The following is a 23496-nucleotide window of genomic DNA, read 5'->3' as shown; positions in this document are numbered from 1 at the left end:
CGCCTCAATTTTCAACCTTCAAATAATGCACAATATGTATGCTAAAATTGAGTTTTATCTGCAGGAGTTTGGATCACACATCTGAAGAATCTCGACTCTTCGCACTGAAAAAAATGAGTTAGCGTAAGATGACTAAAAATGGTTTCTATACACTAACTCAAATTGTGTGATTTGGACACACATGATTTTTGGTTTCTGTACACTAACCACTATTAGTGCTGGAAACTAATTCCGCTACTCTAATTCGCATTCGGTAGGGTTGGGTCAACCTAACCTCAAAACTGAGAGAGGAGAAAACGGCTTAGCGAATGATAACTGGACAATACTTTCAGGAAAAGAAGTTTTTTTTTTTTTTTTTTTTTTTTTTTTTTTTTTTGAGAGCTTGCGCACTCTAGGTATAGTTCATTGGCCTTAGTCGTGTAGACAAACAGCCACCGCTAAATGATGGGAAGATTACAACAACAGTAGAAACAGAAGTACAAAGGAAGAAACGAAGGAAGAAACGAAGAAACATCCATGCCACTCCACGGTGACAAGATCTGAGACCATCAAATCTTGCCACCGAGGCCGGGATTCGAACCCGGGACATCTAGGTCTGTGATCAGTTGCGCTAACCACTGGACCAACCGATGTCGGCGTCCGAACACTTGAGATATTCTTTTGAAATTACGGGAGAACACGAACTATAGAAGTAAGCAGTAAGTTCACAGATTTTCGTAAAAATATAAACTGAACGCGGAACGCTTTAATCGCAATTTAATATAGAAGATTGACGACTCCAACGAATATCATGCTTGTTTACGTTTTGAATTGAACAGACGATTTCTAACCTTAACAGGTTTATTTATGTTGCTTTCGAACGTTTTCAAGAAAGAGAGGACACTATAAATCATACCGGGAGTATTTACATTGTCAAACGAGCCCGAAATTTCACATTTTAATTTATTTTCACGAGCTGACGCGATTGAGGCTGTTGTACCGACGCCACTTTTTCGAAACTAAATAAATGTAACGGACAATGTGGCAGTTAGTGTTGAGGGCGAATTAGTTTGACCCGAAGGTGAATTTGTCTTACCACAGCGCTAATTTTACAACTAGTGCTGTTTTCCAATTCTGGTTCGCGCTCTAGTAAAGTCAAGTCAGCGTATGAAGCGAATTGATTGGTGCTTCAGTACAATAAATTAGTTCTGAAGCCTAATTTTGATTCTACTTGGCGAGAACCAACCAAATTAGTTCTCAACGCTAACTACTTTTTTTTCAGTGCGGTTAACTCCCTTTAAGCTCCAACCGAAGTATTTTAGATTCACAGTGAGAAAAAGTAACGAAAATCTTCGAATAATGTAGGAAGGAAAACACGAAGTAACACAAGGTGTTGGTTGATTTATTACTGTGTCAGTTTTTCCCGTGTCAAATTGAACAAATCTTCGTGTTGATCATCTGCGACTTGGTTAAAAATTAGTGGCCAGCCGCCCCAGGATATAACCTGGATCACATAGGTGGTAATTTAAAGTGGCGACCTCTGACGGAGGGATACAAAAACACAACACTTTCTTCATAATCCGATGCCTCGAAGTAACCTACGGTTTGGGTCGATTTACCACAAAATCGTGTTGAGGAAGCAAGTCTTTTGGGTTGATCTGATGGGGAAATAGTAGCACAAAGTAACACCAAACACAGAAATCTTTAACTGTGGATGTGATCCAAACTTCGGCAGCCGGTAAACAAGTTTTCGAATGCACTATCGGACAACTTCGGAGATCTCTATGACCTCAACTTCGGGTCAGACGCAGCCGCTAATCTACGAGCTGCTACCCTGTTGATATGGAATTTTTATAAGATGCAACTATTTGGCCGACACGGCTACGCCAGGAAGTATCTTTCCTCATGAAGGCGTTTTTTTGCGTCGGTGCGCTTTATCAAAGAGTTATCCAAAGCCATCGCATTAATTAATAAGGGCCGTTTGTAAGATCTCTTGTCAACCTCTGGTCACCAAACCAGTGGTCAACGGTCAATCTGCTAATCAACCTAACTACTGGTTTGCGATAGAGAATGAAAGCTGACCGGGACGTGACCTGAAAAAACCGGGAGTCAAACACACCTACCACCTACCTCTGGTCAAGCTCTGGTTAGCTCAAAACCACCACTTTGACTAGCGCCTGACCAGCAGAGCCGGATTAAGGGGATGGCCACATGGGCCGCGGCCCGTGGCGGCAAATTTCGCAATTTTTTTAATGTAGGTATCAAAAAAAGAGAGAAAAAAAATCGGATTCAGAAAATGAGTTTCAAACGAGAAAAGGTGACAAAATCTCTCATTTCCTGAGGGTAAAAGTATAGTGATTTCTAATTTTGTCGTCTTTCGGTGATACAAGAGGCAACACCTTTAATTAGTCGCGTCAAGAGAGAAACCAAACACGCAATTTAACCTGGAACGGAGCGGCGCGGCGGTCGGCATGAAACGCATAGCGCCTACAAGACTGCATGCATACTTCACGCATCGCGTCAAACACAGTGCGGTCAGCAGCGGTCGGCGTGAAACGCACAGGGCCTATATTTGAACGTGGGAATGCTTCACGCATTGCGTCAAACACAGTGCGGTCAGGTTGTTCTTTCGTTTCTTATAATTGGAAGGCCTTGCTCACATAGAGATAGGTTCACGGAACTTAACTTTCGCGCAAAGTTCCGTGAACTTTTGCTGGTAATGTTGACAGGGCTTCGCAAAAAATGTGTCCAACACGAGTAAACGCGTCTTATGCACCCCACCCTCGCTGGCACGTTCACTTGATGGTTTTTATTGATGTTTCAAAACGAATGAGAAGGGGGCGGCAAAATACAGGCGGCCCACGGGCGGCAAGTAGGTGAATCCGGCCCTGCGACCAGATGTCTTACAATCGGCCCTAAAGGCTAGCTACTTGCTAGTCCACTTGCTGCTACATTGTTAATGGGACTTTTCAAGGATGCAACTGTTCGGCCTCTGCGGCCACACTAGGCAGTATCTCTCCATACGAAGGCGTTTTTTCTGCGTCGCTGCACGCAATTTTCCAAAGTCATCGCATTTACTTGCTAATCTACTTGCTGCCACACTGATTATGATATCGTTCTAAGATACAACTATTCGGCCTCCGCGGTCTCGCTAGGAAGTATCTTTCCCCATGAAGGCGGGCTTTATGCGTCTGTCTATGTTACTTTCGCTGGTTCCGTTTAGCAGAAATGCGTCTAGTTTACCCCTCTGTTCTGGGTCTTTTCATCTTTAGAAGGTTATGCTTAAGCTGTATGATATTTATTATGATTTTTTCTTATTTATTGATCTTTTCAAAGGCTAATGGTCCCAGCCGCACCCCCCCCCCCCCCCCCCCCGAGCTTAAAGGGAGTCGTTGATCACAGAAAAATATGGAGAACGTAAATTGTGTGGCTGTTACAGAAAATAATTACCACTTAAAAGCTTTTAGACTCTCGCTTATGACAAACAAAAATGAATAATAGACAAAAAACCATGAAGTAAGAGCTGAGCTTTGGCCGGTGCGGAGAGAATATTATGCGTTCGGATGAAAGCCGGCTTAATTGTTTTATTTAGAAGACGTGTGTCTTAATAGAGAGTGACTATGAGAACGAACACCTTTTGGCAGACGTCATAACCGGAAGAGTCTACACAGGGTGATCCAAAAGTTTGGACCCCCGTTGACTTTTGAACGACTGCAGTTAGAAATTTAACATTTTGGGCTCATTCTTCGCTCAATAAAAGCTATTTTTCGTCACTTTTACTATAGATCAGACTCAAATCTTGAGCCAAAAAATCGAGAAATTTGTTCGGATGGTAACATTTTGACGAATTTCATAGCATTTCAAATCAACTGTGGAGCAATCAGGGTTGCCAAAATCAGGGAATACCGGGAAATGGCAGGGAATTTTAAAGTCGGGGAAAACCTGAAAATGTCAGGGAAAATGACGAAAGTATTCGAGGAGAATTTTTAATTTACCTTCATTAGCTTTCTAGAGAGGATTTGACGTTTAAAACAACAACTTTGCCCGAAAAATCTTTCAAATTATGTATTTTTCACCGTATGACATAACTTCAATCGTCAGGAAATTATACTCAAAAGTGTCAGAGAAATCAAGGAAATGTCAGGGATTTCTTTCTAAATTTTGTGGTAACCCTGATCAATATGAATATTTGACGAACAAGAGTGGACGAATGGCTGTATAACCTATGGATGACCCTGTATTGGAAATTAGCCGGGAACAATCCGAGGTCTATGATCGGGAACATCTGCCATCCGACAACGCTGCTATAACTGCACGCGCGGAAGGTGCACCAACAACGAAACACAGATTGACAGAAGAGCTTGGGGAAGTCGCGGGGGGACGGAGAGGGGGGACGGAGAGGGGGTCATCCGTACTCGAAAAGCTACGCAATTGGTGTTTTGTTTTGTGTAACACCTGTGTAAGCAGGTGCGTTCAGTAATTTAACCCGAGGTGCAAAGATAAAACGGAGGAAAAAAAAGAGGAAAGAATGGGGAAAGATACTGATGTGACATGGTGTCAGCCAGAATTAAGTTTACTTCCGGAGCCCGGCCGACCCCCAACGTCGCCAGATTATGAAATTATACGTGGAATTTTGACATAAGTTTAAATGGGGGAAAGTGCACTATCTGGCATAGATGCCGACCCCCCTCGTCTCGCCCGTGCCCCCCTCGGATGCAGCTATTAATAACAAAGCGCTCATCTTGAGTCTAACGCTCCCCTTGTTTATTTTCATACCAAAAGCGCCTCCAATCCGGATCCGTTGAGGAAAAAAAAGAAACCGAAATGGTTGAAAACTCCTCAACAGCGGGGACCAAGACCAGGAGAGGGTCGCAAAGACAATACTTGCCGATGGAGGGTCGTCACTTGGGTGTGCAACTGTCTCCTTCGAGATCAAAGCAGAGAACCGTTTCAGCTTCACCCAATAGTATTCATAGTATTGCGAGCATTGCTCCAGAAAAAAGAACAATCCTACACATTTATGGCTTGTTTAGTTTGTGCAAGTTCATATTTAACTGGAACGTACAGTTAGTGTGCGTAGTAATATTGCATAACATTTTTGGAAGTATTATAATAAATTATAGATAATTTTGACCAGCGTTACTCTAACTTTACTGTGTAAAAATTCGAGCGTCGAAACTCAATTTTTAGTCTTACACCACCTCCTTTGAAATTGTATTAAGGTCATCAGAATCCGTGTAATTATTTGATTGATTTGAAAATCTCTCACATTTGCCTTCAAAAAAATTGCCCTTCCTCAAAATTCTTTCGTGTCAAGATTAGTTGCCCATATTCTGAGTCAATCGGAATTTTTCTGTACCTCAAGATTCATCCCCTGTTTTTGTTATATTTTTTTGTATAATATGTATGTCTCGCAGGCAAATAGCAATCGCTGGAAATTTGCAAGCTTCTTTATGAATAATTAGAAAAGAATACAGTTTTGAATTAAAGATAGAAGATTTGAGTACTGATTATTTTGCATTTTTTATGGGTGTACAGTTTTTCCTTCGTATAATCACGGTGGTAACAATCGCTCTCAGAGGAGTGTGTGCTGAAATCCGTGATCTTAGTTGTGTCCAGGCAACTAAACTAACTCTGCGACAAAGCGTAGAGTATCATTATAATTGAAGGCGTTTCAAACGGAGATCATGCTTTTGAAGGCAATTGAATCAGTGAGAACGAAAACACACCAACTCGGAGAAATGAAAATAATCAAGACACACACAAAACTGCTCAGTAGGTGAAGAAGTTAGTTTAGGAAAAATATTTTTGCTGCCGAAAGACAAGTACGTATGGACACTTTAAAGGTCCAGGTTGGAACAGATGCGCTAACTTCAATGACCTTTATGTAACTTAACTGCCTTTAATGGAAATTGAGCACTTTCGAGTTACCGAGTTGGTGTGTTTTCGTTCTCACTGATTCAATTACCCATAAGACCCTCATTATACGGATGCGCATTATTGCGATTTATCGAAATACCACGTGATCAATATTCATACTGACTCTACTTTAACTTATGTTTCAGTGGCAATGGAAAAGTAGCCACATGGGGTTGCGTCATCGGTTTCATCATCATGATGGTTCTCGATGTTGGCCTTGGATAAAATTACTTATGAAAATCTTTGGTAAGTGTCTCATCATGCTTTGCGCAGAATTATATTTTATTATTGTGAGAGTCTTCATACAATTCATTTCCATAGAACTCTACAAAAATGTTAAGAGATGTTAAGGTCCAGACAAAGAAGTAAAATTCCACAGTCACAAGCACTTTTAATGGCAATAAATTATGGAAGAGGAAAATTACGCGTTTAAACACTACTGTGCGTTAAAGCTTAAATTGTCTCTCAGTTTTCCGGTAAACTAATAGTTGGTGGTTTCTCTCCAGGGAAAAGGTGCTTTTTAGAGATAGCGCTGGAATTCTCATAAACCAAAGTGGAAACAGTTTCTCCCCGATTAAGCAAATGGCATTTCCCATAATATTTCATTACAGCATGACATTTTCCCTAATTAGCTTGTGCGAACTTGAGAAGTATTCAACCGCACAAAACTAGCGAATAATTCAATTGTTATATCAGCCGATTCCATGAGCTTAAGCAGTGGCGATTCCAACAAGTTGGCTAGACTGTTATAATACTCATTTAAATCCATTGAATATATTGATTGTATATTTGTAGGTGCTGTACAAGCTCTAAACGTTCGTTTATACAAGAACTGTTGGGTTCGTAAACTCAAGAACCCAACCATATTATCGCTCAAGATGAAGCGCTAGTGTTTCTCACGGGCATTAAAGTTACTCAACAACCCCCACTGGTCCACGGTGGCGATTCTTGAATGCTGGCAACACTTTTCTCCCACCATTGAAATCCATTGAAAATATCGATTCTTGGTGATGCTAGCTGCTTCCCTAAGAATCGATTGTTTTACATTTATTTAAATGGAAGAAGAACAGTGTTGCCAGCCCTCAAGAATCACCACTGTGAACAGTGGGGGTTGTTGAGTAACTTTAACGCCCGTGAGAAACACCAACGCTACATGTCAAGCGGTAACATGGTTGGGCTTTTGAGTTTACTGACAGTTCTTGTAAAAATTAATACGTAGGGCTCGTGAACCTACATTTAGTGTAATATAAATTACTTAAGTAGTATCTATACAGCGCAAATAATGCACAAAACTAAAAAATGTGAATTAGTGGTCCTGCACCCTCATTTTGTTTTAACATGCGAGTGTCCGATAATTTTCCGTCCAAACACGATTAGATAGCCTTCATGCGGGAGCGAAGTGTTTTAAGTTTTCAACAGATGTAAAGTCAATAGATTTATACCACATCAAATAAGGGGAAACTCACACGATGTTGTAAATACATAATAATTCAAATGTTTATTTTGAATCGTAATAAACCTCTTCAGTCGAGTATGATTAGAGGTAGTTTTTTAAACCTAGCATGGGAGCATCGGATGGATCGGTTCGATATGTCGCAGGCTAACAATGCCCAGATAGGTGCTTAGTTTGAGATTCTATATTTTCTCTTGATTTTTTATTCTTGATAAGAAAATGCTCCTCACAAACACGTAGTCAAACTTCTTTGTTACGTATTTGATCTTGAGAAGTTTTAGTAGTGATTTAACACATTTATCTAGAAATTGATCTGCGCTCCATAAGATACAGATTATTCGAGAGTTGAGCAAAACCCTGTTGTTTCTTAAAAAAAACTGTTCGCCCGGGTTTTTAAAGAAATGCCCGATTTGAAAATGAGCCTGCGACAGATGTGAAACTAACGCTTAGGGATGTATGCATTATTACCGAGTGCTTGCTGGTGAGAACATTCAGATGTGACTCTTTCTATCTGTGAATGCTCTAAACGGCAAGGAAAGTGTATAAATGTAATGTTGCGGTAATGTGGTCACCTCTTGGTTCCGCTCGGTTGGTTCCTGTCAATAAACACATTACAGTATGCATCAGTAATCGTTGCATCGACATCGACCGCGAGAAAACAACGAACCAACCAAAAACCAACCAACGCTACCCGCTACCCCCCACCCCCGCACACGCTAAGTGTAAAGCCACACGCCGCAAGCAACCTATCAAGTTTTTAAATGGAGCTCTGTCAAACTCTTTTACGTCATACTTTTGTGCTTCTGGTCTTAACAGATCCGAAATTCAATTTAAATTTATCTTTTCCGCGATCCTATGATCGTTGATATAACTCATGCAGGGGGTCTGATGTGCGCTTGTAGGGGATGCAGATGAATGAATCGACTTTTCCCGCGGAAAATAGTTCACTTTTTGCCACTCGATTTGCAAACTTCGTCCCCCGCATTTTCAAATTCTCTGCGAATGCAAGCACTTTCGATCTTTGACACATGTGATTACAGTTGTTTTAAAGCATATCGACGGTGTAAGTCGGCAATCACATAACTCGGTTTGCGACGTCGCAGACTTCCTATCATACTTTATTTTTTAAACTGAAAACTACTCAACGGCAATTCTTGAAAACTGCCGTGATTTTGCTTCTCCAGGCGAGGAAAATTCTGCAAAATCTTCAAGGAATGATGACAATTTGTTCTCCTTCGGAAAAATAGCATAGAGGCGGAGATTTTTAGACACCGCAAACGAGATATCGACGGTGAAACTACCAAACCACGTATCTCGGTTTGCGACGTCGCAGACTTCCCGTCATACTTTATTTTTTAAATGAAAAACTACTTGACGTCCACTCTTGAAAATTTCTGTGATTTTTCCTCTTCGTGCGGAGAAAATTCTGTGAAAATTTCAAGGAATGATATTGATTTGGTCTACTTCAAAAAAATAAAATGTGAGCGTAGATTTTTAAACACCGCAAACGAGATACGTGGTTTGGTAGTTTCACCGTCGATATGTGATTGCCGACTCACACCGTCGATATGTTGTTCCTCTTATTTTCTATATTGATGACCAAAGTGCGAAATCACGTATCTCCTCAGCGGTGTTTTAAAATTTCCGCTCCTATTTCATTTTCTTAAGAAAAAAAAGTTAGCCACACAGCCCGAAATTGAAACAGAATTTCCTAATAACAGAGGAGAAAAACCAAGGAAGTTTCCTAAGAATTACGTCGACCAGTTTTCCAAGAAAAACCTAAGTCTGCAACGTCGCAAACGGAGGTACGTGGTTTCGCAATCCTGCTATGGATACAAGGAAGGAGAGAATACTCTCAAATGACACAAATCATATATGAGGAAGATAGATAAAATTTTACATTTATATGTGAACCTGGTTACCGGCAATGTGGAAAAATGTGTCAGCAAACACAAAAATCGAGTGAATTTCTAAATTTTCAATGCCCGCATCATGATTTTTGTGCGACCTCAACACTTTAATAGTCCACTCATTCAGCAGTATCTCACAAGTGCAACAGAACCATCGTGAGAATAGAATGTCCCTGATATTTTTTATCTTTGACGTTTTTTCTTATTCTGCAGGTATTCCGATCTCGGGTCGTATACTGCTGTCAAAAGAGCGGCAAGTCCACATGTACTTCAACTACTACCTAGTATTTTAAGTTCTCCTATCCCATCGTCTACACTTCCACGCGATCTTGTACAGTTTTCTAGTCCTTGGAATCCTTTGTACTTTTAAGTTTCCTTCCAAAGATTGTTTTAAATTTATCGTATCCTGTCTTAATTTTAAGAGAATGTGATGTTACGAGTACGTATCTCAATATTTTAAGCGTGCTCGAGTTTTTTGTACAGTCTTTTTGTACCTGTTTTTAAGTATTGTAACTTACTTTGAGACTCTTGTGATACCGGTCAAATTTTTGTTCGCCAAGCTTTCATTCGAGTTCATCGCAGTACTCTGAGCAGCCAAAAGAAATAAGAACGCTTGCAGCCCAGCTGAGTCCTTCTTTCTAATTCTAGCTTTTCTCCATCAAGCTGCTCATCGTCAATTTGGCCAGAAGGCTCCGATGACTTCGAACTAAAAATAAAAGTAGTGTTAGTCAATTTTGCAAAATGATTCTGAGAGGAAACTCCAAAGCTCGCACATTATAATATTTGTCTGTAAAAAGGGTTTGTATCATAAGGTGTATTAGTGCATAGCGCAAATTACAGATTTGTGATCACTCTGCATAACAACAGCAAAAAATGATAGTGAAATAAGGTAAACTCGAAATAACCTAGAGACAAAAACATAGAAAAACTTGTTCTGTAGGTCGATTGTTGAATCTTTCACTTATCGAAGATCTTGATCGATAAACCCCTATTTTCGCAATGCTATTTATCGATTGAATTCATTTGTTAACTATCATTCGATTCAACAGTGCAGACGCTGGTGTAACTGGTGTACGTGTTCTTTTTTATGCGTTATAGCGTTCTAGTTGTAGGCAGTATCAATTTGTTTAAATATGTTTGGCAAAGGTGCCAAACATATGCTAAATGTTTAAGTCAGACTGTGTGATTAAGTTTTTAGGCTATGCGCTCATTATCAGGACTTATATTAACAGAAAAGTAACATTTTTTTAGAAGACGAAGGAACCGTAGTTGTGTTCACTAATTATCATGATTCTATTGAAAAGAGATAATTCTGATCAGTTGTATAATCAGTGAACACAATTATAGTTCCTTCATTCTCAAATGAAATTTTAATCAAGCACATATCATGTTATTTTCTGTTTCTGTAAGTCCAGATGATGACTTGTAGCCCGAAAATTTTGATAAATAAAAACCTCTAAAATGAGTCTGGCTGAATCATTTAGCATTGGCTACCATTACCAAAAACAAATTCTATCTTCTTTCATTACAACACTGCCAACGTATTCAAAATAAAATATTGAGACATCCTGAAAGTCAAAAACCTCATCAGGAAGTGCATAAAGAAATCATGAAAAAATACTGTACTCTTCACGGAGAAAAAAACTGCGTGCATGGGACCCGAAGTTGAGGTAATATGGATCTCTGAAGTTTTTGGATCGCGCATCCGAAAACTTAAGGTCCAACTTAAGGTGCAGAAGTTCGGGTCAGACTTCTGAAGTACTTCGGTATATACCAAGGGTTCAGGTCAAACATCTGAAGTACTCCGGTACATACCGAAAGCTTCAGATTTCTGACCCGAACTTCGGCAGTTGTACTTAAAAACTTCAGAGATCCATATGACCTCAACTTCGGGTCCCATGCACGAAGTTTTTCTCTCCGTGTTTGAAACTCAAACAGACGTAGCAAAAATAGCTAGTCATTTGCAGGTGAAGGGTTTCATATTATTTTTTGAGGAAGAACTGCTGTTGTTTTGCTGAGTATTATGTACACGATTTTTATAGGCCGAAGTACACAAAAGAATACGTATTTTTGCTGCTATATAATTCTTAATTGCTAACTCCTTATAAGTAATTATATTAGTGTAAGGTTTGTTAAAGTTAAATTCTTCATCTACTTTTCCATCTTCAGGTGTTAGGAATCCCAGTATTAATATTTTTTTGTTTTCTCCTTGTACATGTTCAATTGAGGACCGTACGCGTAAGTGTGGCGCTTACCTAGCAATATCAAAAATAATGCTACTTGAGCGGTCGCCGTTGATCGATTATTTTTCCTGTAGAGAATAATATTCTGGTGATTTTATAAGTTGATGTCCTTTCATTTGCAGTTTTGACTGAAACAAAATAAAGTATTTTTGTAATGTTGCAGATTTATAAATGATTCTATTTCCATTAATCGAATCCTCTGTTCTAGCCCTTTACCGCATACTTTTGTACGAAAAGTTGTTTAGGTAAGTAGTTCATCTAACGATAACAGGATGACGTGTAAAATTTTAGACGGGAATTAGGTTAGCGAACTATCGAGGCGCCGATAAGAGAGACGGATAAGAGTCGAGTCCGTCTGGATATAGCAGTGCCGTTCGATCTTTCAACCTATCGGCAGCGGAGATAACCTCAAACTTGTTTGTTCATTGATAAAAGAATTTGATTACTAGGCCATTCATTATTCATGCTCCTAGTTTCCATCAGCTTCCATTGATCTGTGCCCCCTGTTTTTTACTGCCCCCTCGATTCTCGCTACCCCTCTTCTCACCTTTGCCCCACGTACTAATAATTTACTTCATTCATCAAAAGTTCCTCTTGAAACGGCTACACCCCAGTAATATTCCACCATATCAGCGGCGTGGCGTGCTTTGCGATATACCGATTGATCTCCCATTTAAACCTACGGAAAAGGATCGATAGACAGGGTGTTTGTTACGAACACCTTAACAATCGATTCTCTAACACAGCTTCAAATGGGGGAAATATCGATTATCGATCATTAACGCCTCGTCACCGCACCAAACTGAAGAAAACTTAAGTGTGAGCACAGTTGAGTAAAATACAGAGCTGTACAGTGATACACTATTATGTTCCTCCAGGACTCCAAATGTTGCACAGGGTTCGTTCGTTGCCCTGGTAAAAATTGGCGATAGGAGCTACGTTTCAAAATACCATAGGAGCTCTTATAGCCGCCTGAAGAAAGCGATAGAAAATCATGTAGCTGGCTGTAGAAAGTGGAAAAAATCATACGGCCGAGCTACAGGAAGCGATACAAAATTATACAGCTATAGTTCCTATCGCTGGGCTTTACACTTTATCGCCTGGCTGTTGCTTTTTCGCCATCGGCTATAAAAGGCTATGAGAAATTGTGTAGAAATTCGTGTGCTTTGTAAATCCTTAAGTTTGTGCGGAATCACCTTAATATTTACAAAACGCACATTATATTTTCCTTTACTACATATTTTTTTATCATCAATTAAAATGAGAATAATCCATACAGAGTGTGCAAACATATCAAAGTCACGAGTTGAAAAACGCTGACTCCACGAGATTAAATATTAGAGCCTAACACAAAGCGGAGCGGCGGCACACTGGCGCCTACAAACCTAACAGGGATACTACACGCATTGCGCAATGCGTGAAGTATCCCTGTTAGGTTTGAAGGCGCCGATGCGCGTTTCACGCTGGCTGCCCGCCCGCCGCACAGCGCCGCAGCGTACCACGGCGCTTGAAGCAACTATTTCACACCAGAGGTATTGCACAGTATCATACGAAATGGCAGGCATCCTTCAAAAGCACGGAGCTTTCCTCGCAAAATAAATCATGATACTACTGTCCAAAAAGAGAGCGGTAGTCCAAAAACTCACTAAGTCCTAGCATCCGTAATTAGTAACATACACTTTATCGCCAGGCTGTTGCTTAGTCGCCATCGGCTATAAAAGGCTTTAAGAAATTGTATTGCCGGCTATAGAAGCTATTGGAAATCTTACAGCCGGCCGTAGGTCTATGGTATTTTGGAACACAGATTCTATTGCCAATTTTTACCGGGGTGTCAATCCTTGGGGGACATTCCCTTGTAAAAACTCAGACATTTATAATAGATGGATTCAGGGTTTGTATTTTGATTGAAATGCCTCCTACGAATTTAAGATATGACCCGGTAAAGGTGGAAAATAAAAAAGGTGCGTAAACATAGACTTCGTTTCTGCTGGTCCCCTGTAAAATGACCCGCTGAGTCTGATTTTCTGGTCCAAGAAACTCCACGGTATTGCACTGAATGTTATCGGCAGCACAAAGGAAATTCAGTGAAATTTTCGGACAGCTTCCGTGAGCAATATCTATGTAAGAAACTAAAATGGCTGCGGAAATTTTCAAACGTCGCATGACGCTTGTGATACTTTGGCCGGAAGATGACGAACTGCATACGGCTCGAAATCATGATCAGAAAGGCTGAATGGGTTGAATTTCTGAACGAATTTGAAGCATATTCATCAAATGGACGGTTAATTTCTGGATATTCAGTTTACACTGCACTTGCACACGTTTGCACGTATGCGTTGACTCATTCTCTTTAACAAGGAAAGGCCCTAAGTTTCACCTGGGCCTCTCGAGTTGCCCAGCGGAAAAATTTGGGATTCTGGTCAAGAGAGATATTGCGTATGCCGTGTCAAGATTATTTTCTCATTAGGTGCGTTTACCTTTCCAATGGACAAGGCGGCTCTTTGGTCTATGGAGTATTTGGATCAGATTTAAACCGACTCTTGGATTCTTGTGAACTTTCTTTCCTGGTAAAATTGTATCTCCTTATTAATTTTGCACTCCTTTTCCTCAACAAATTAGCATTGTACATGTACCGTCTTCTATTTCTCATCTTAACTCACTCAATTAAATATTTTCAGTCACTCAGCGTCGGAAGCTCTCAGTTTATGTCGGTCTCAGTGAAAACCAAATGAGAAAGCCGGCTTTTGAAGCGGTTGGTCTAATCCATCAAACTCAAGATAATGCTAGTTTTTTGCATATCAATGATCTTTAAACTTAGATAGCAGGCTCTGTGATATTGTTTCGGGATCATTTGTATCTAAAAAGTGGCTGGCAAGATATTAGGACTTAATTTTTTCCTGCATCGGTGAAAACGTTTTACGGAATGATGGATAGATACACCATTAGCTCTTTCCTTCTAGATTTAACTCTCTTTTCCCTATAGTCCTCTAACGTTTAATAGATTTGTGCAGAATTATAGCACCGCCTACAAAATACCTCGCATTTGAGGAAAAATTCGGTGAAGAAGAAGTCTTTATCTTCGTCATTTTACGGTCTACCTCTCTTGACGGCTTAGGGAGATTTGAAATGAAACATCCTTAATTTCTTACGGAAGATACGACTCAAGACCCCTAACGAACTTTCTCGCACAGTCTATTTCTCAATCTACAATCTCCTCGACAACCGTGGATTCATCTAGGATGGTGAAATTTGCTCTTTGAGTGAAATCATTCCGTCCGAGAATCGATTCCTTAAGACAAGAGCATATTGTCACCGCATTTGACGAGACGCCTTTAATTATCACGAATAGGCAATTTCTTGACCGAGGAGTATGTTGATTTGTATCCATTCCGCCGCGCCGTGCCGCTAGACGTCAGACGCTGCGGAAAGACGCTCCTTAAGTTCCGTGCCTGATACGGCTCGCCAATGAAATTGGGACACTCAAACCGCAATCCAATGAGCAGGGGCACTCAAACAAGCCAATCAGCTCGGCCAATCATCGCCAATTCTGCGTCGTGCATGCGATAATCAGAGGAAGGATCTATACGTCTTTTTCCTGGTCTCGAGCACAAATATTTTCATGCTCGGTAAGTTAGTTTCGAGCGTCACGAAGATGCGATCATTGATCAAGGAAAATCTCGTGGGTCATTATACTCATAAAGAGGGTGATGATTAATTGCCAATATTTTCACTCACCTGCAACAGAATATAAAATAGGAGTAGTAAGATAATCGGAGGGGGGGGGGGAATCTAATGCATACTGGTGGGAGGGGGAGGAGCGGACGGTGCGCCATGCCATTAGCCGCCCTTTTTCTTTCTAAACCTCAATTTTGACGCGTCAAGTAGGAAAGTCGGATAGGGGATTTTTCTCAGGACGTTGAGTTGGTGAACGCCGTTAAGTACACTGCATTCAGTATCCATACTTCGTGCATTATTTTCTGATCAAGTAGCAATGATAACCCTATTTGTGACATATCAGCATTTTCCTATATTGAAGCTGACAATGCATGAGTAACATCGACGGAAAGTTTTTTGAAATAATGAAACTTAATTTTTTTACAATTTTTGACGATATAATCGCTAGGATCATCAACATCTGAGTTATTATCCTCGATCTTTTCGCAATTTTATCTCTTTATTCAAAAGATTTGCCGGTGGAAAATAAAAATTAAACAGAAATCACAATGCATTTTCACTGAGATATTTATGTTTTTCTTTTTTTCTTGGAATTATAAAATCGCACTTGATAAATTCGATTTTATCTCAATTTTTCACTGTTTTTTCTTCGATAATATTGCGATGAATCGCCGTTGATAAAATCGCGATTTTATTGCAAATTTATGCTATGAAATCGCAATTTATCGCAATTTTTTATCCGATAATATTGCAACAAATCGACGTCGCTAAAATCGCAATACATTTTTCGATCAAATCGCAACTTATCGCGATCACTGCTACTTGGGCGAGTGAAATTTCCCAGAAACGCGGTGATTAGTGTATTCTTAGCTCTTTAAATTCGCCAGGTGCACTGCATAACATCCTGCCTGTATTGTAATAACCATCCATGCCGGCAACTATGTAGCAATTTTTTTTGACACACGTTGTAAGAAAGAAGTATCTTTGCGCTTTGAAGGGGTCAAACACAACTAAAATTCACGGAGAGGATTTTCCAGACCTCACTCACACTTGGGTGGAAGTGGCCCAGGGTCGCGTCGCGGTGTGAGGTCAAGGAAGTTCCTAAAAACCCCCGATTTTACTGATCCGGCACTCCTGCAAACAATTTCTCTGCGCACGCCTATGGTGATAATCGTAACTTTTAGGCAATTTTACACTAAAGAAGCCTATTAATCTATCTGTATCAAATGCAAATCGGTATTATAATTTCGTTGCTTAGACGATTAGAGGGCACCATGGCGTCTTGTTGGTCGTTACGTGTAGGCCGATGCTTGATGGCTCATCGGTCGGAGCCGAAAAGTTAATTATTTCCACCGGTAGCGCGATCGGCATTAAAAAGGTGTCCCTCCTCTCCCTCCTCATCCTCTCTCTTCTTCTTCTTCTTCCTCTTTTCCTCTGAACTGCTCGTCACCAAAAAACATCTTCAATCATCCCTTGACTTCTGCCTCTCGAGGTTTCGGCATCTCAGTCATCACTTCTAATTGCAGTAATTAAGAGAGCTTTGCTTATGGCATCCGGACAAGATGAAGGGGCTTACACATTTCCTACTGAGACGTTGCTCTCACCTTCAACGTGTGATTCCGAGGTGAGAGAGTCGATGGAAACGCCTGCTGGGTTGAAATTGTTTAACTCCGAAACCGTATTACAACCCAGGTTTGCGGAATTATCATGTGCGGCAGCAGGCATTCAAAACTAAAAAGTCAGTGCATCAGACTATGTGTCATATCATTTGAAGGATTTACGGGGATGAAAGTTTCCGATCCAGTGAGGAAATATCATAGAACTCAAGGTAGTACCAAAGAAGTCCTCTGCCTTTCGATGGGTTCACTCTTTCCATTTTCACAAAACACCCCAGAACCCGCAATAGCGTTATCCCTGAAACCGTAACGCTGATAGAGAGCCGGGCAAGTTGGCCTAATGGGCAGCGCACCTGACTTTGGGTCACTAGATCCCGGGTTCGAATCCCGGTAATTGCGACAATTTTCATGGAACTGGCGAATGGATCTGCTGAGACAGATGCTGGGCCTTAATCCCTGAAAATTGAAAAGCCTGGAGCATGGATGTGCTAATCCCTTGATGGCTGTAGGCTCACAACGGAATATAAGCTCATAAACCAGCATTACAAAACAAAAAACAACTCATAAAACGCTGATAGAGAAATCCCGTCCCTGTTTTCCATGAATAACGTAACAGAATGGCAATCCATTCGCGCCAAGTTCATAGGCGGATCCAGACACTTCGCATGGTGGCAGGAGGGGGGTCGGGGGGCTCCCTCCTGAAATTTTCGAAATTTGAAAGCATCTAATATGCAGTTTGAGTCAATTTTGTCACTAACAGTTACCAAATAATAGCGTCCCTCCTTCTCCTCTCCTCCGTTCCTTCCTTCTTTTTTCCCTTCCTTTTTCGTCTTCCTTTTTTCGAGCAAACGGGAGATGGGGGGAGGGGGGAGGGCGTACGCTCCCTAAGCCCGCCAAATCTCCCCCGGTAAAACATGTATTTTTGACGACATTCATGCACATCTTTCTTTTAAATTTTCGAATATTTTAGATTAAATTGCCTACAAAATTGTCTAAAATGTTTGGAGAAAAATAGTCACAATTTTCCCAGTAAATTCAGTTCTTATCGCAGGAAACTTGGCAACGTCAGAAGGCTCTTGCGGCGTTCTTCCTTAGCACGGCAGTATGGACAAGTCAATCAAGGCTTTTTGGAGTGTCCCCGAAGTGGGCCAAGTTGAGATGTCGGAGTGTGTAATGAGTACGGAGACCTTGATGCTAGAATTCGCTCGTAGGGACCGGGATTAAGTGGACGTAATTAAATCAAAAGGAACTATCTTCATCGTGATCTGGTCTCTGAGGCCCGTATGGATACGTGCATAACGGGACCTATGTCACAATGGAGATAGTTCATTTTGATTTAAACACTGCCCGCGCTGCGTAGGCCGCACAGTGGCATGAAACATCGAAGAAGTCGAATATCGATGACCAAAATGCGAGACCAGCTATCACCGTTGCGACGTTGTATACTTTCTGTTAAAATTTATTTTTTCTTCGGAAAAGTAGTCAGCATGATTTCTTGAATTTTTCTTGTTTTTCTTCTCTGGTAGCAGAGTATTCCACGTAAATTTCAAGCCATAAAATTGACTTGTTTCGATCTCCTCCGAAAATAAAGTAGGAGTCGAAATTTTAAAACACCGCAGTGGAGATACGTGGTTTCGCATTTTGGTCATCATTATGCAATTTTTAATCGGGCTGCAAAGTTTGATATTTATATCGTCACATCATAAATTTTAGGGGGTGTTATTCCTTGGCGGAGATTTTATGAGAAAACAAATGAAATCACTTTTCAACTTCTGCGTTTCGTATCAACGAAGATATAAGCTTTTAAAGTTTCCATCTATACTATAAGCTCTCAAGCCTCCTAATTTTGCGAAACTGGTGACGCTTAGTTCCAGCGTTCTACAAAGCCGATTTTTATGATTTTTGCGGCTATCGACGGGCAATTGTCTCTAGATAAGCCAACTCTTTTCAGATTTTCAAAATATGGCCTAGGTTTTTTTATATTAAGTGGTAAAGTTGCGAATTCTCCCATTTAAACAATGTAAATTTATATTTTTTGTCATAGTTCGTTTGAGCGTTCTACCGGGCCGATTTCTAAGTTTTTTGCGGTAATCGACGGGTAATTGGCCCTAGATGAGCCCGCTCTATTCAGATTTTGGAAATAGGACCCAGGTTTTTTTACAATCACGTTATAAAAGTGAGTGAATTTTCAGAATGCTCGGAGACTGCTACCGCTATGCGCGGGAGGATGCGCAGTGGTCGAGGAGGTTGCGCAGTAGCTGTGTAGCCTGCGCATCAGCTCTACACTTATCTACACAAGATTCGCCCCTGCTTCCACAAGACGAGCGGTGGCCGAGTCGTCAAAGACGTCGAAAGCGTCCACTTAAATCATGATGTGGGTTCGATCCCCGTCTCCCGAATTTCTTAGTTATTACCTGATCATCAATGTTCGTTGTTTTACTGCAATATTTCATCAAGTAGTCATTCCAAAACGCGTCCATTAGACTTCAAAAAAAAAATTTTGTTTCTTTATTCATCAAAACCAAAAATTATTTCATTCTAAAAGTAAAGTATACCTCATATCGTAATTTTTTAGGGGAAAAATAAAACTAACACCGATAGGAGGGTAAAAATAGGGCCGCGAAGCGGCCTATTGATGGCGCGGAGCGCCTTCAGGGGGTTGGGCCGCGTAGCGGCCAGGGGGCGTAGCCCCCTAGTATCATCTATGCATGAGCTCCCTCATTGGCTCGCTTCACTGTGAGCCGCATTGGAAGCCAAGCACACTTTCTCCGACCAGCTGCCATATTTCGGAACGGTTCTTGAGGTCTCGCGTGAATTACCATGCGAGAGGCGAGCTTCATTCCGACTTCGGCAAAGCTGTATCCGGCATTTCTTGCGGTCCAGCCGTGTGCTGCCACCGTGGCAGGACTTCTTAGCCAAGCGCCCTAGTCTCAACAGTGCCCTCTCAATCCGTATTAAAATAAATAAACAAATGTCAACCCAAAAAATTACATCAAATCCACTGAAGATAGGGTGGTGCTTCGGCACCCCTTCTGTTGGGTGGAACTTGAAGCTAATTTTTCCCCTCAGAAAAAAAGAAGAAAATAAGGGGGAGGGGGCTCCACTGGAGGATTACTCCAATTTTTTCTGACTGAAAATTGATGACAACGTGTTTTTTTTTGCCTTAATGGGTTTATTGCACTAGTCGTGGAATTGTGTTTTATTGGTTTAAATATGTACGTAAGCAAAATAAATGAAATATGTCCACCGCGGTTTTGCATTCTTCCACCTTGGTTTCATCCGTGTTTTACGTTGAGAATGCGAGGCAAATGTGTGTAGCCGTTTCTCCGTACCTAACTTCTTAAATTTTCTCCTTTCTCAGATACCATTATTGCTGCTCTCAGGAAATCATTTTGCCTACCTTGTCAAATGAAGGCGAATCCACTGATACGCTGGTCCGAAAGATCAGTTTTTTCATCGGACTTGCCATATTTTCTCCTTTCTCAGATACCAATCTTGCTGCTTTCAGGAGCTCATTTTGCTACCTTGTCAAATGAAGGCGAATTCGCTAACTCGCTGGTCCGAAAGTTCGGCTCCTTCATTGGACCACGGCGGGTTGTCCTGTAAAAAGTGAAGAATAAACACCATCATCCCTACTCTCCTCTCTCTCTTTTTCCATTCCACTCATTCCAGCTGGCCGATTATTGAAACTGATAGACAAAGCTATAGACAAAGAAGACATAGGGAGTATAGAACGATCCTATTGGTTGACATGGTTGGTTCTTATAGACTAAGGAAGTAAATGATGGACTAATTGTCGGGTCTTTGGTGGGTTGCCGTTAGTTAGTCTATTACCTACCTCCTATGTCCATTGCCACCGCCTGCTTCTACCAATAGGATCCCTCCAAATCCCTTTTGTCGTTTTTGTCCATAGCTTTGTCTATCAGTTTCAATAATCGGCCTGCAGGTGACTTTCTCAAAGGCCTGGTCCATTTTTTGTCCACGACCCTCGTAAGCGTGAGCCCTGGTGACATGTGGAAAGCCTTTCCGGCGGCTGGCGTCTTGACGAGATCCGGGTTTTCGGTGGCAACGTGGATGACATGACGTGACGCGGGATCGGCCCAAGCCGTGGCCGCGGCCAAAACCCAAGACCAAAGCTCCGGCCGACGCCGACGCCGACGCCGCGCCGCGCCGCGCCGCCGGCCGGAGCCGCAGAAGACCCCCCAGAATGCCAGGCTCCTCCTCGACTCACTATCCAAGTTCAGCATCTCTGAAAACCGCTCCAGCCGCCGCCCCTCCCTCCCCCCCTCCCTCGGGGGGGGGGGGGGGCTCATCGGGCAGGGCAAGCTCCGGCTGACCACCTAACCTTCCCGAACGCGATACCCGCGCGCATTCCACAATTCGCTGCTCCGTCTTCCCGCTCGGCCCGGCGTTGCCAGCGAAAGCTCCATCCCGACATTTTTGAGCTTGCCAAGTCATTGTCTCAAGCTTTAGGCTTCGATAAGCAGGTATGGAAAATTTCATGAAATTTATGAGACTTAGGCCCTGCCCACACGAGTTTGCTCGAACTGGAACCGGAACTTCCATAAAACTATACAATTATTGCAGAATGATAGATTACTGCAGCCTTTTGTGGCCTCACCAAGTGAGAATGTATCGATATCGATTGGTTCAACATGTAAACATTTCGGCGATATAAGAGACAACACCTTTAATTAGTCGAGTTAAGAGAGAAACCAAACACGCAATTTGACCTGGAACGGAGCGGCGCGGTGGTCGGCATGAAACACATAGCGCCTACAAGACTGCATGAATACTTCACGCATTGCGTCAAACACACTGCGGTCAGCAGCAGTTGGCTTGACCGCTTGGAACGCATAGAGCCTACCAGACTACATGAATACTTCACGCATTGCGCCAAACAGTGTGGTCAGCAGCGTTCGGCGTGAAACGCATAGCACCTACAAGACTGCATGAATACTTCTCGCATTGCGCCAACACAGTGCGGTCGGCGCGGCGGTGGAAGTTAAGAGTTTTAACCACATTTATGTTTGTTCTTTCGTAATTTTTTCGTTCTTTTTTATAAATGGAAGCCCTTATCCAAACAGGGGTGGGTTTACGGATCTGAACTTTTGTTAGTGTTGACATAACTTTTACAAAAAATGTGCCCAACACGAGTAAACGCGTCTTGTACACCCCTCTCCCACCGGCACGTTCACTTGATGGTTTTTATAGATCGTATTCGACAGATCACACGGGTGAGATTATATTGATATCGATGGGTTCAATATGTAGCCAAAGCCTCTAAAGTCAATTGAGTAATCAGAGGGAACGGGTTTCTTGTGCTGGATTTTTTATTCTTGTGAGTATGAAATGACAATGAAAAGTGAAATTGTCAGGAACTTTCTCATTTCAGCTTTTCCTACTTAAATCCCAAAATTTTTGTCAGAGGTTATTTTCTATTGTTATGAACCAAACGATACATCGAATACGATCTTTGTCGAGTATATTAATATTCTCGGTACGAAAGTATGACTACATCGCCCAGTGCCCTCTATGACCGAGAAACATGTGAAAATCCTGGTAGGGTGTTAATCCAATAAACCGTGTTCAATTCTCTCCACCTCCCACCTTTCAGCCATCTGACGGATTAATTAATACAAAATTTAACGAGTTTTATAAAGTCTTAGGCGTTGATTAGATTGATTTTCGAAGCTCTACAACTTCCTTCGGTTGTCGGTTCCATCAGACAATCCCACGGTTCACCGAATGAATAACTTCCAATTCTAAACACAATACCTCAAAAGGTATTTCTCTAGTGTTTTGCAATCGTAAAATTGAAAAAATCGAAAATGTGTACATTTTTCAAATACGTAGAGTGAATCTCATCTCACATACGAAGTGAAATCCATTTGAAGTCAAAATACACCGATAAGCAGTTGTTAGCAGATTTACTTTCTCTCTTACTTCGTAATTTTTTGCATTTTCCAGTCCACTTTATTGCAATGTTAGTGAAAAACAGTCCTGAAGAAGCATGTGCACCTCAAAAATATAGTCAGTTCTCCTGAGAGTATTATTTTAGATTCAGTCTCGCTCTTGAAATGCTCTCAATTTAATCCCCTCTCAAAAATGAATTAAAATCTGAAAATCTAAATTTTAAAATCTCACATCTCCTCATAAGAGAAAATTGAATCACGAGAACTGGTCAATTTTTTATTCTTCAATTTCCTACAAATTTGTATTCTGTACTCAAGTTACCCCAAGGATCTTTCAAATCTATTTTATAAGCGTTCGCATAAACTGAAAATGAGTGGAAAGCTTTCGGGACAACGTGAGGATGTCTGTGCATGATAGTAGGCGGCCGGGCCGGCGCTTATTGAATTAGTCACACGAGTTTGTATCCATGTTGGGTCCCTTGACCCCTTAATTAATAACTAGTGGACACAGTTGGGCTGAAAAGGCCGCTGCCTATCCTTGATTTTTAACGGAGGGGAGAGGGATTCAACGGAATTGCGCCATCCTCTCCACTCAGATCATAACCATACCTGGCAGATATATGAAACTGAACAGAGAAAATCATTATTTTCACCCAAAAAATGACATTATTTCACATGATTTGATTCTTTCATAATTTCCATCAGCATGCCTTTAAGAACGTAGAGCCTCTTTCTCAGCGCAACACCCTACAATTGCACACAAGATCATCAGAAGGACCACTCTTA

The 23496-nt window shown here is 41.3% G+C and overlaps 1 protein-coding gene and 1 long non-coding RNA gene across 3 annotated transcripts in view; one reads left to right on the top strand and one right to left on the bottom strand.

The window, feature by feature from the left end:
- The window catches only part of Zip48C (Zinc/iron regulated transporter-related protein 48C), a 92916-nt gene extending 81240 nt beyond the window's left edge, over positions 1 to 11676 (top strand). For both annotated transcript variants that reach the window (XM_019043425.2, XM_019043426.2), the window contains exons 8-9: positions 6045 to 6144; positions 9475 to 11676. In XM_019043425.2, the coding sequence (XP_018898970.1) occupies positions 6045 to 6123 (79 nt within the window). In that variant the 3' untranslated portion in view covers positions 6124 to 6144; positions 9475 to 11676. The remainder of the gene's footprint in view (positions 1 to 6044; positions 6145 to 9474) is intronic.
- LOC140224548 (uncharacterized) overlaps positions 1 to 23496 on the bottom strand; it is a 318986-nt gene that overhangs the window by 114745 nt on the left and 180745 nt on the right. The gene's annotated exons all lie outside the window — the stretch shown is intronic.

The sequence above is a fragment of the Bemisia tabaci genome, chromosome 4, assembly GCF_918797505.1.
Source record: "Bemisia tabaci chromosome 4, PGI_BMITA_v3".
Lineage (NCBI taxonomy): Eukaryota > Metazoa > Arthropoda > Insecta > Hemiptera > Aleyrodidae > Bemisia > Bemisia tabaci.
Note: the sequence above shows the minus strand (reverse complement) of the source record. Positions and strands in the feature narration are given on the sequence as shown.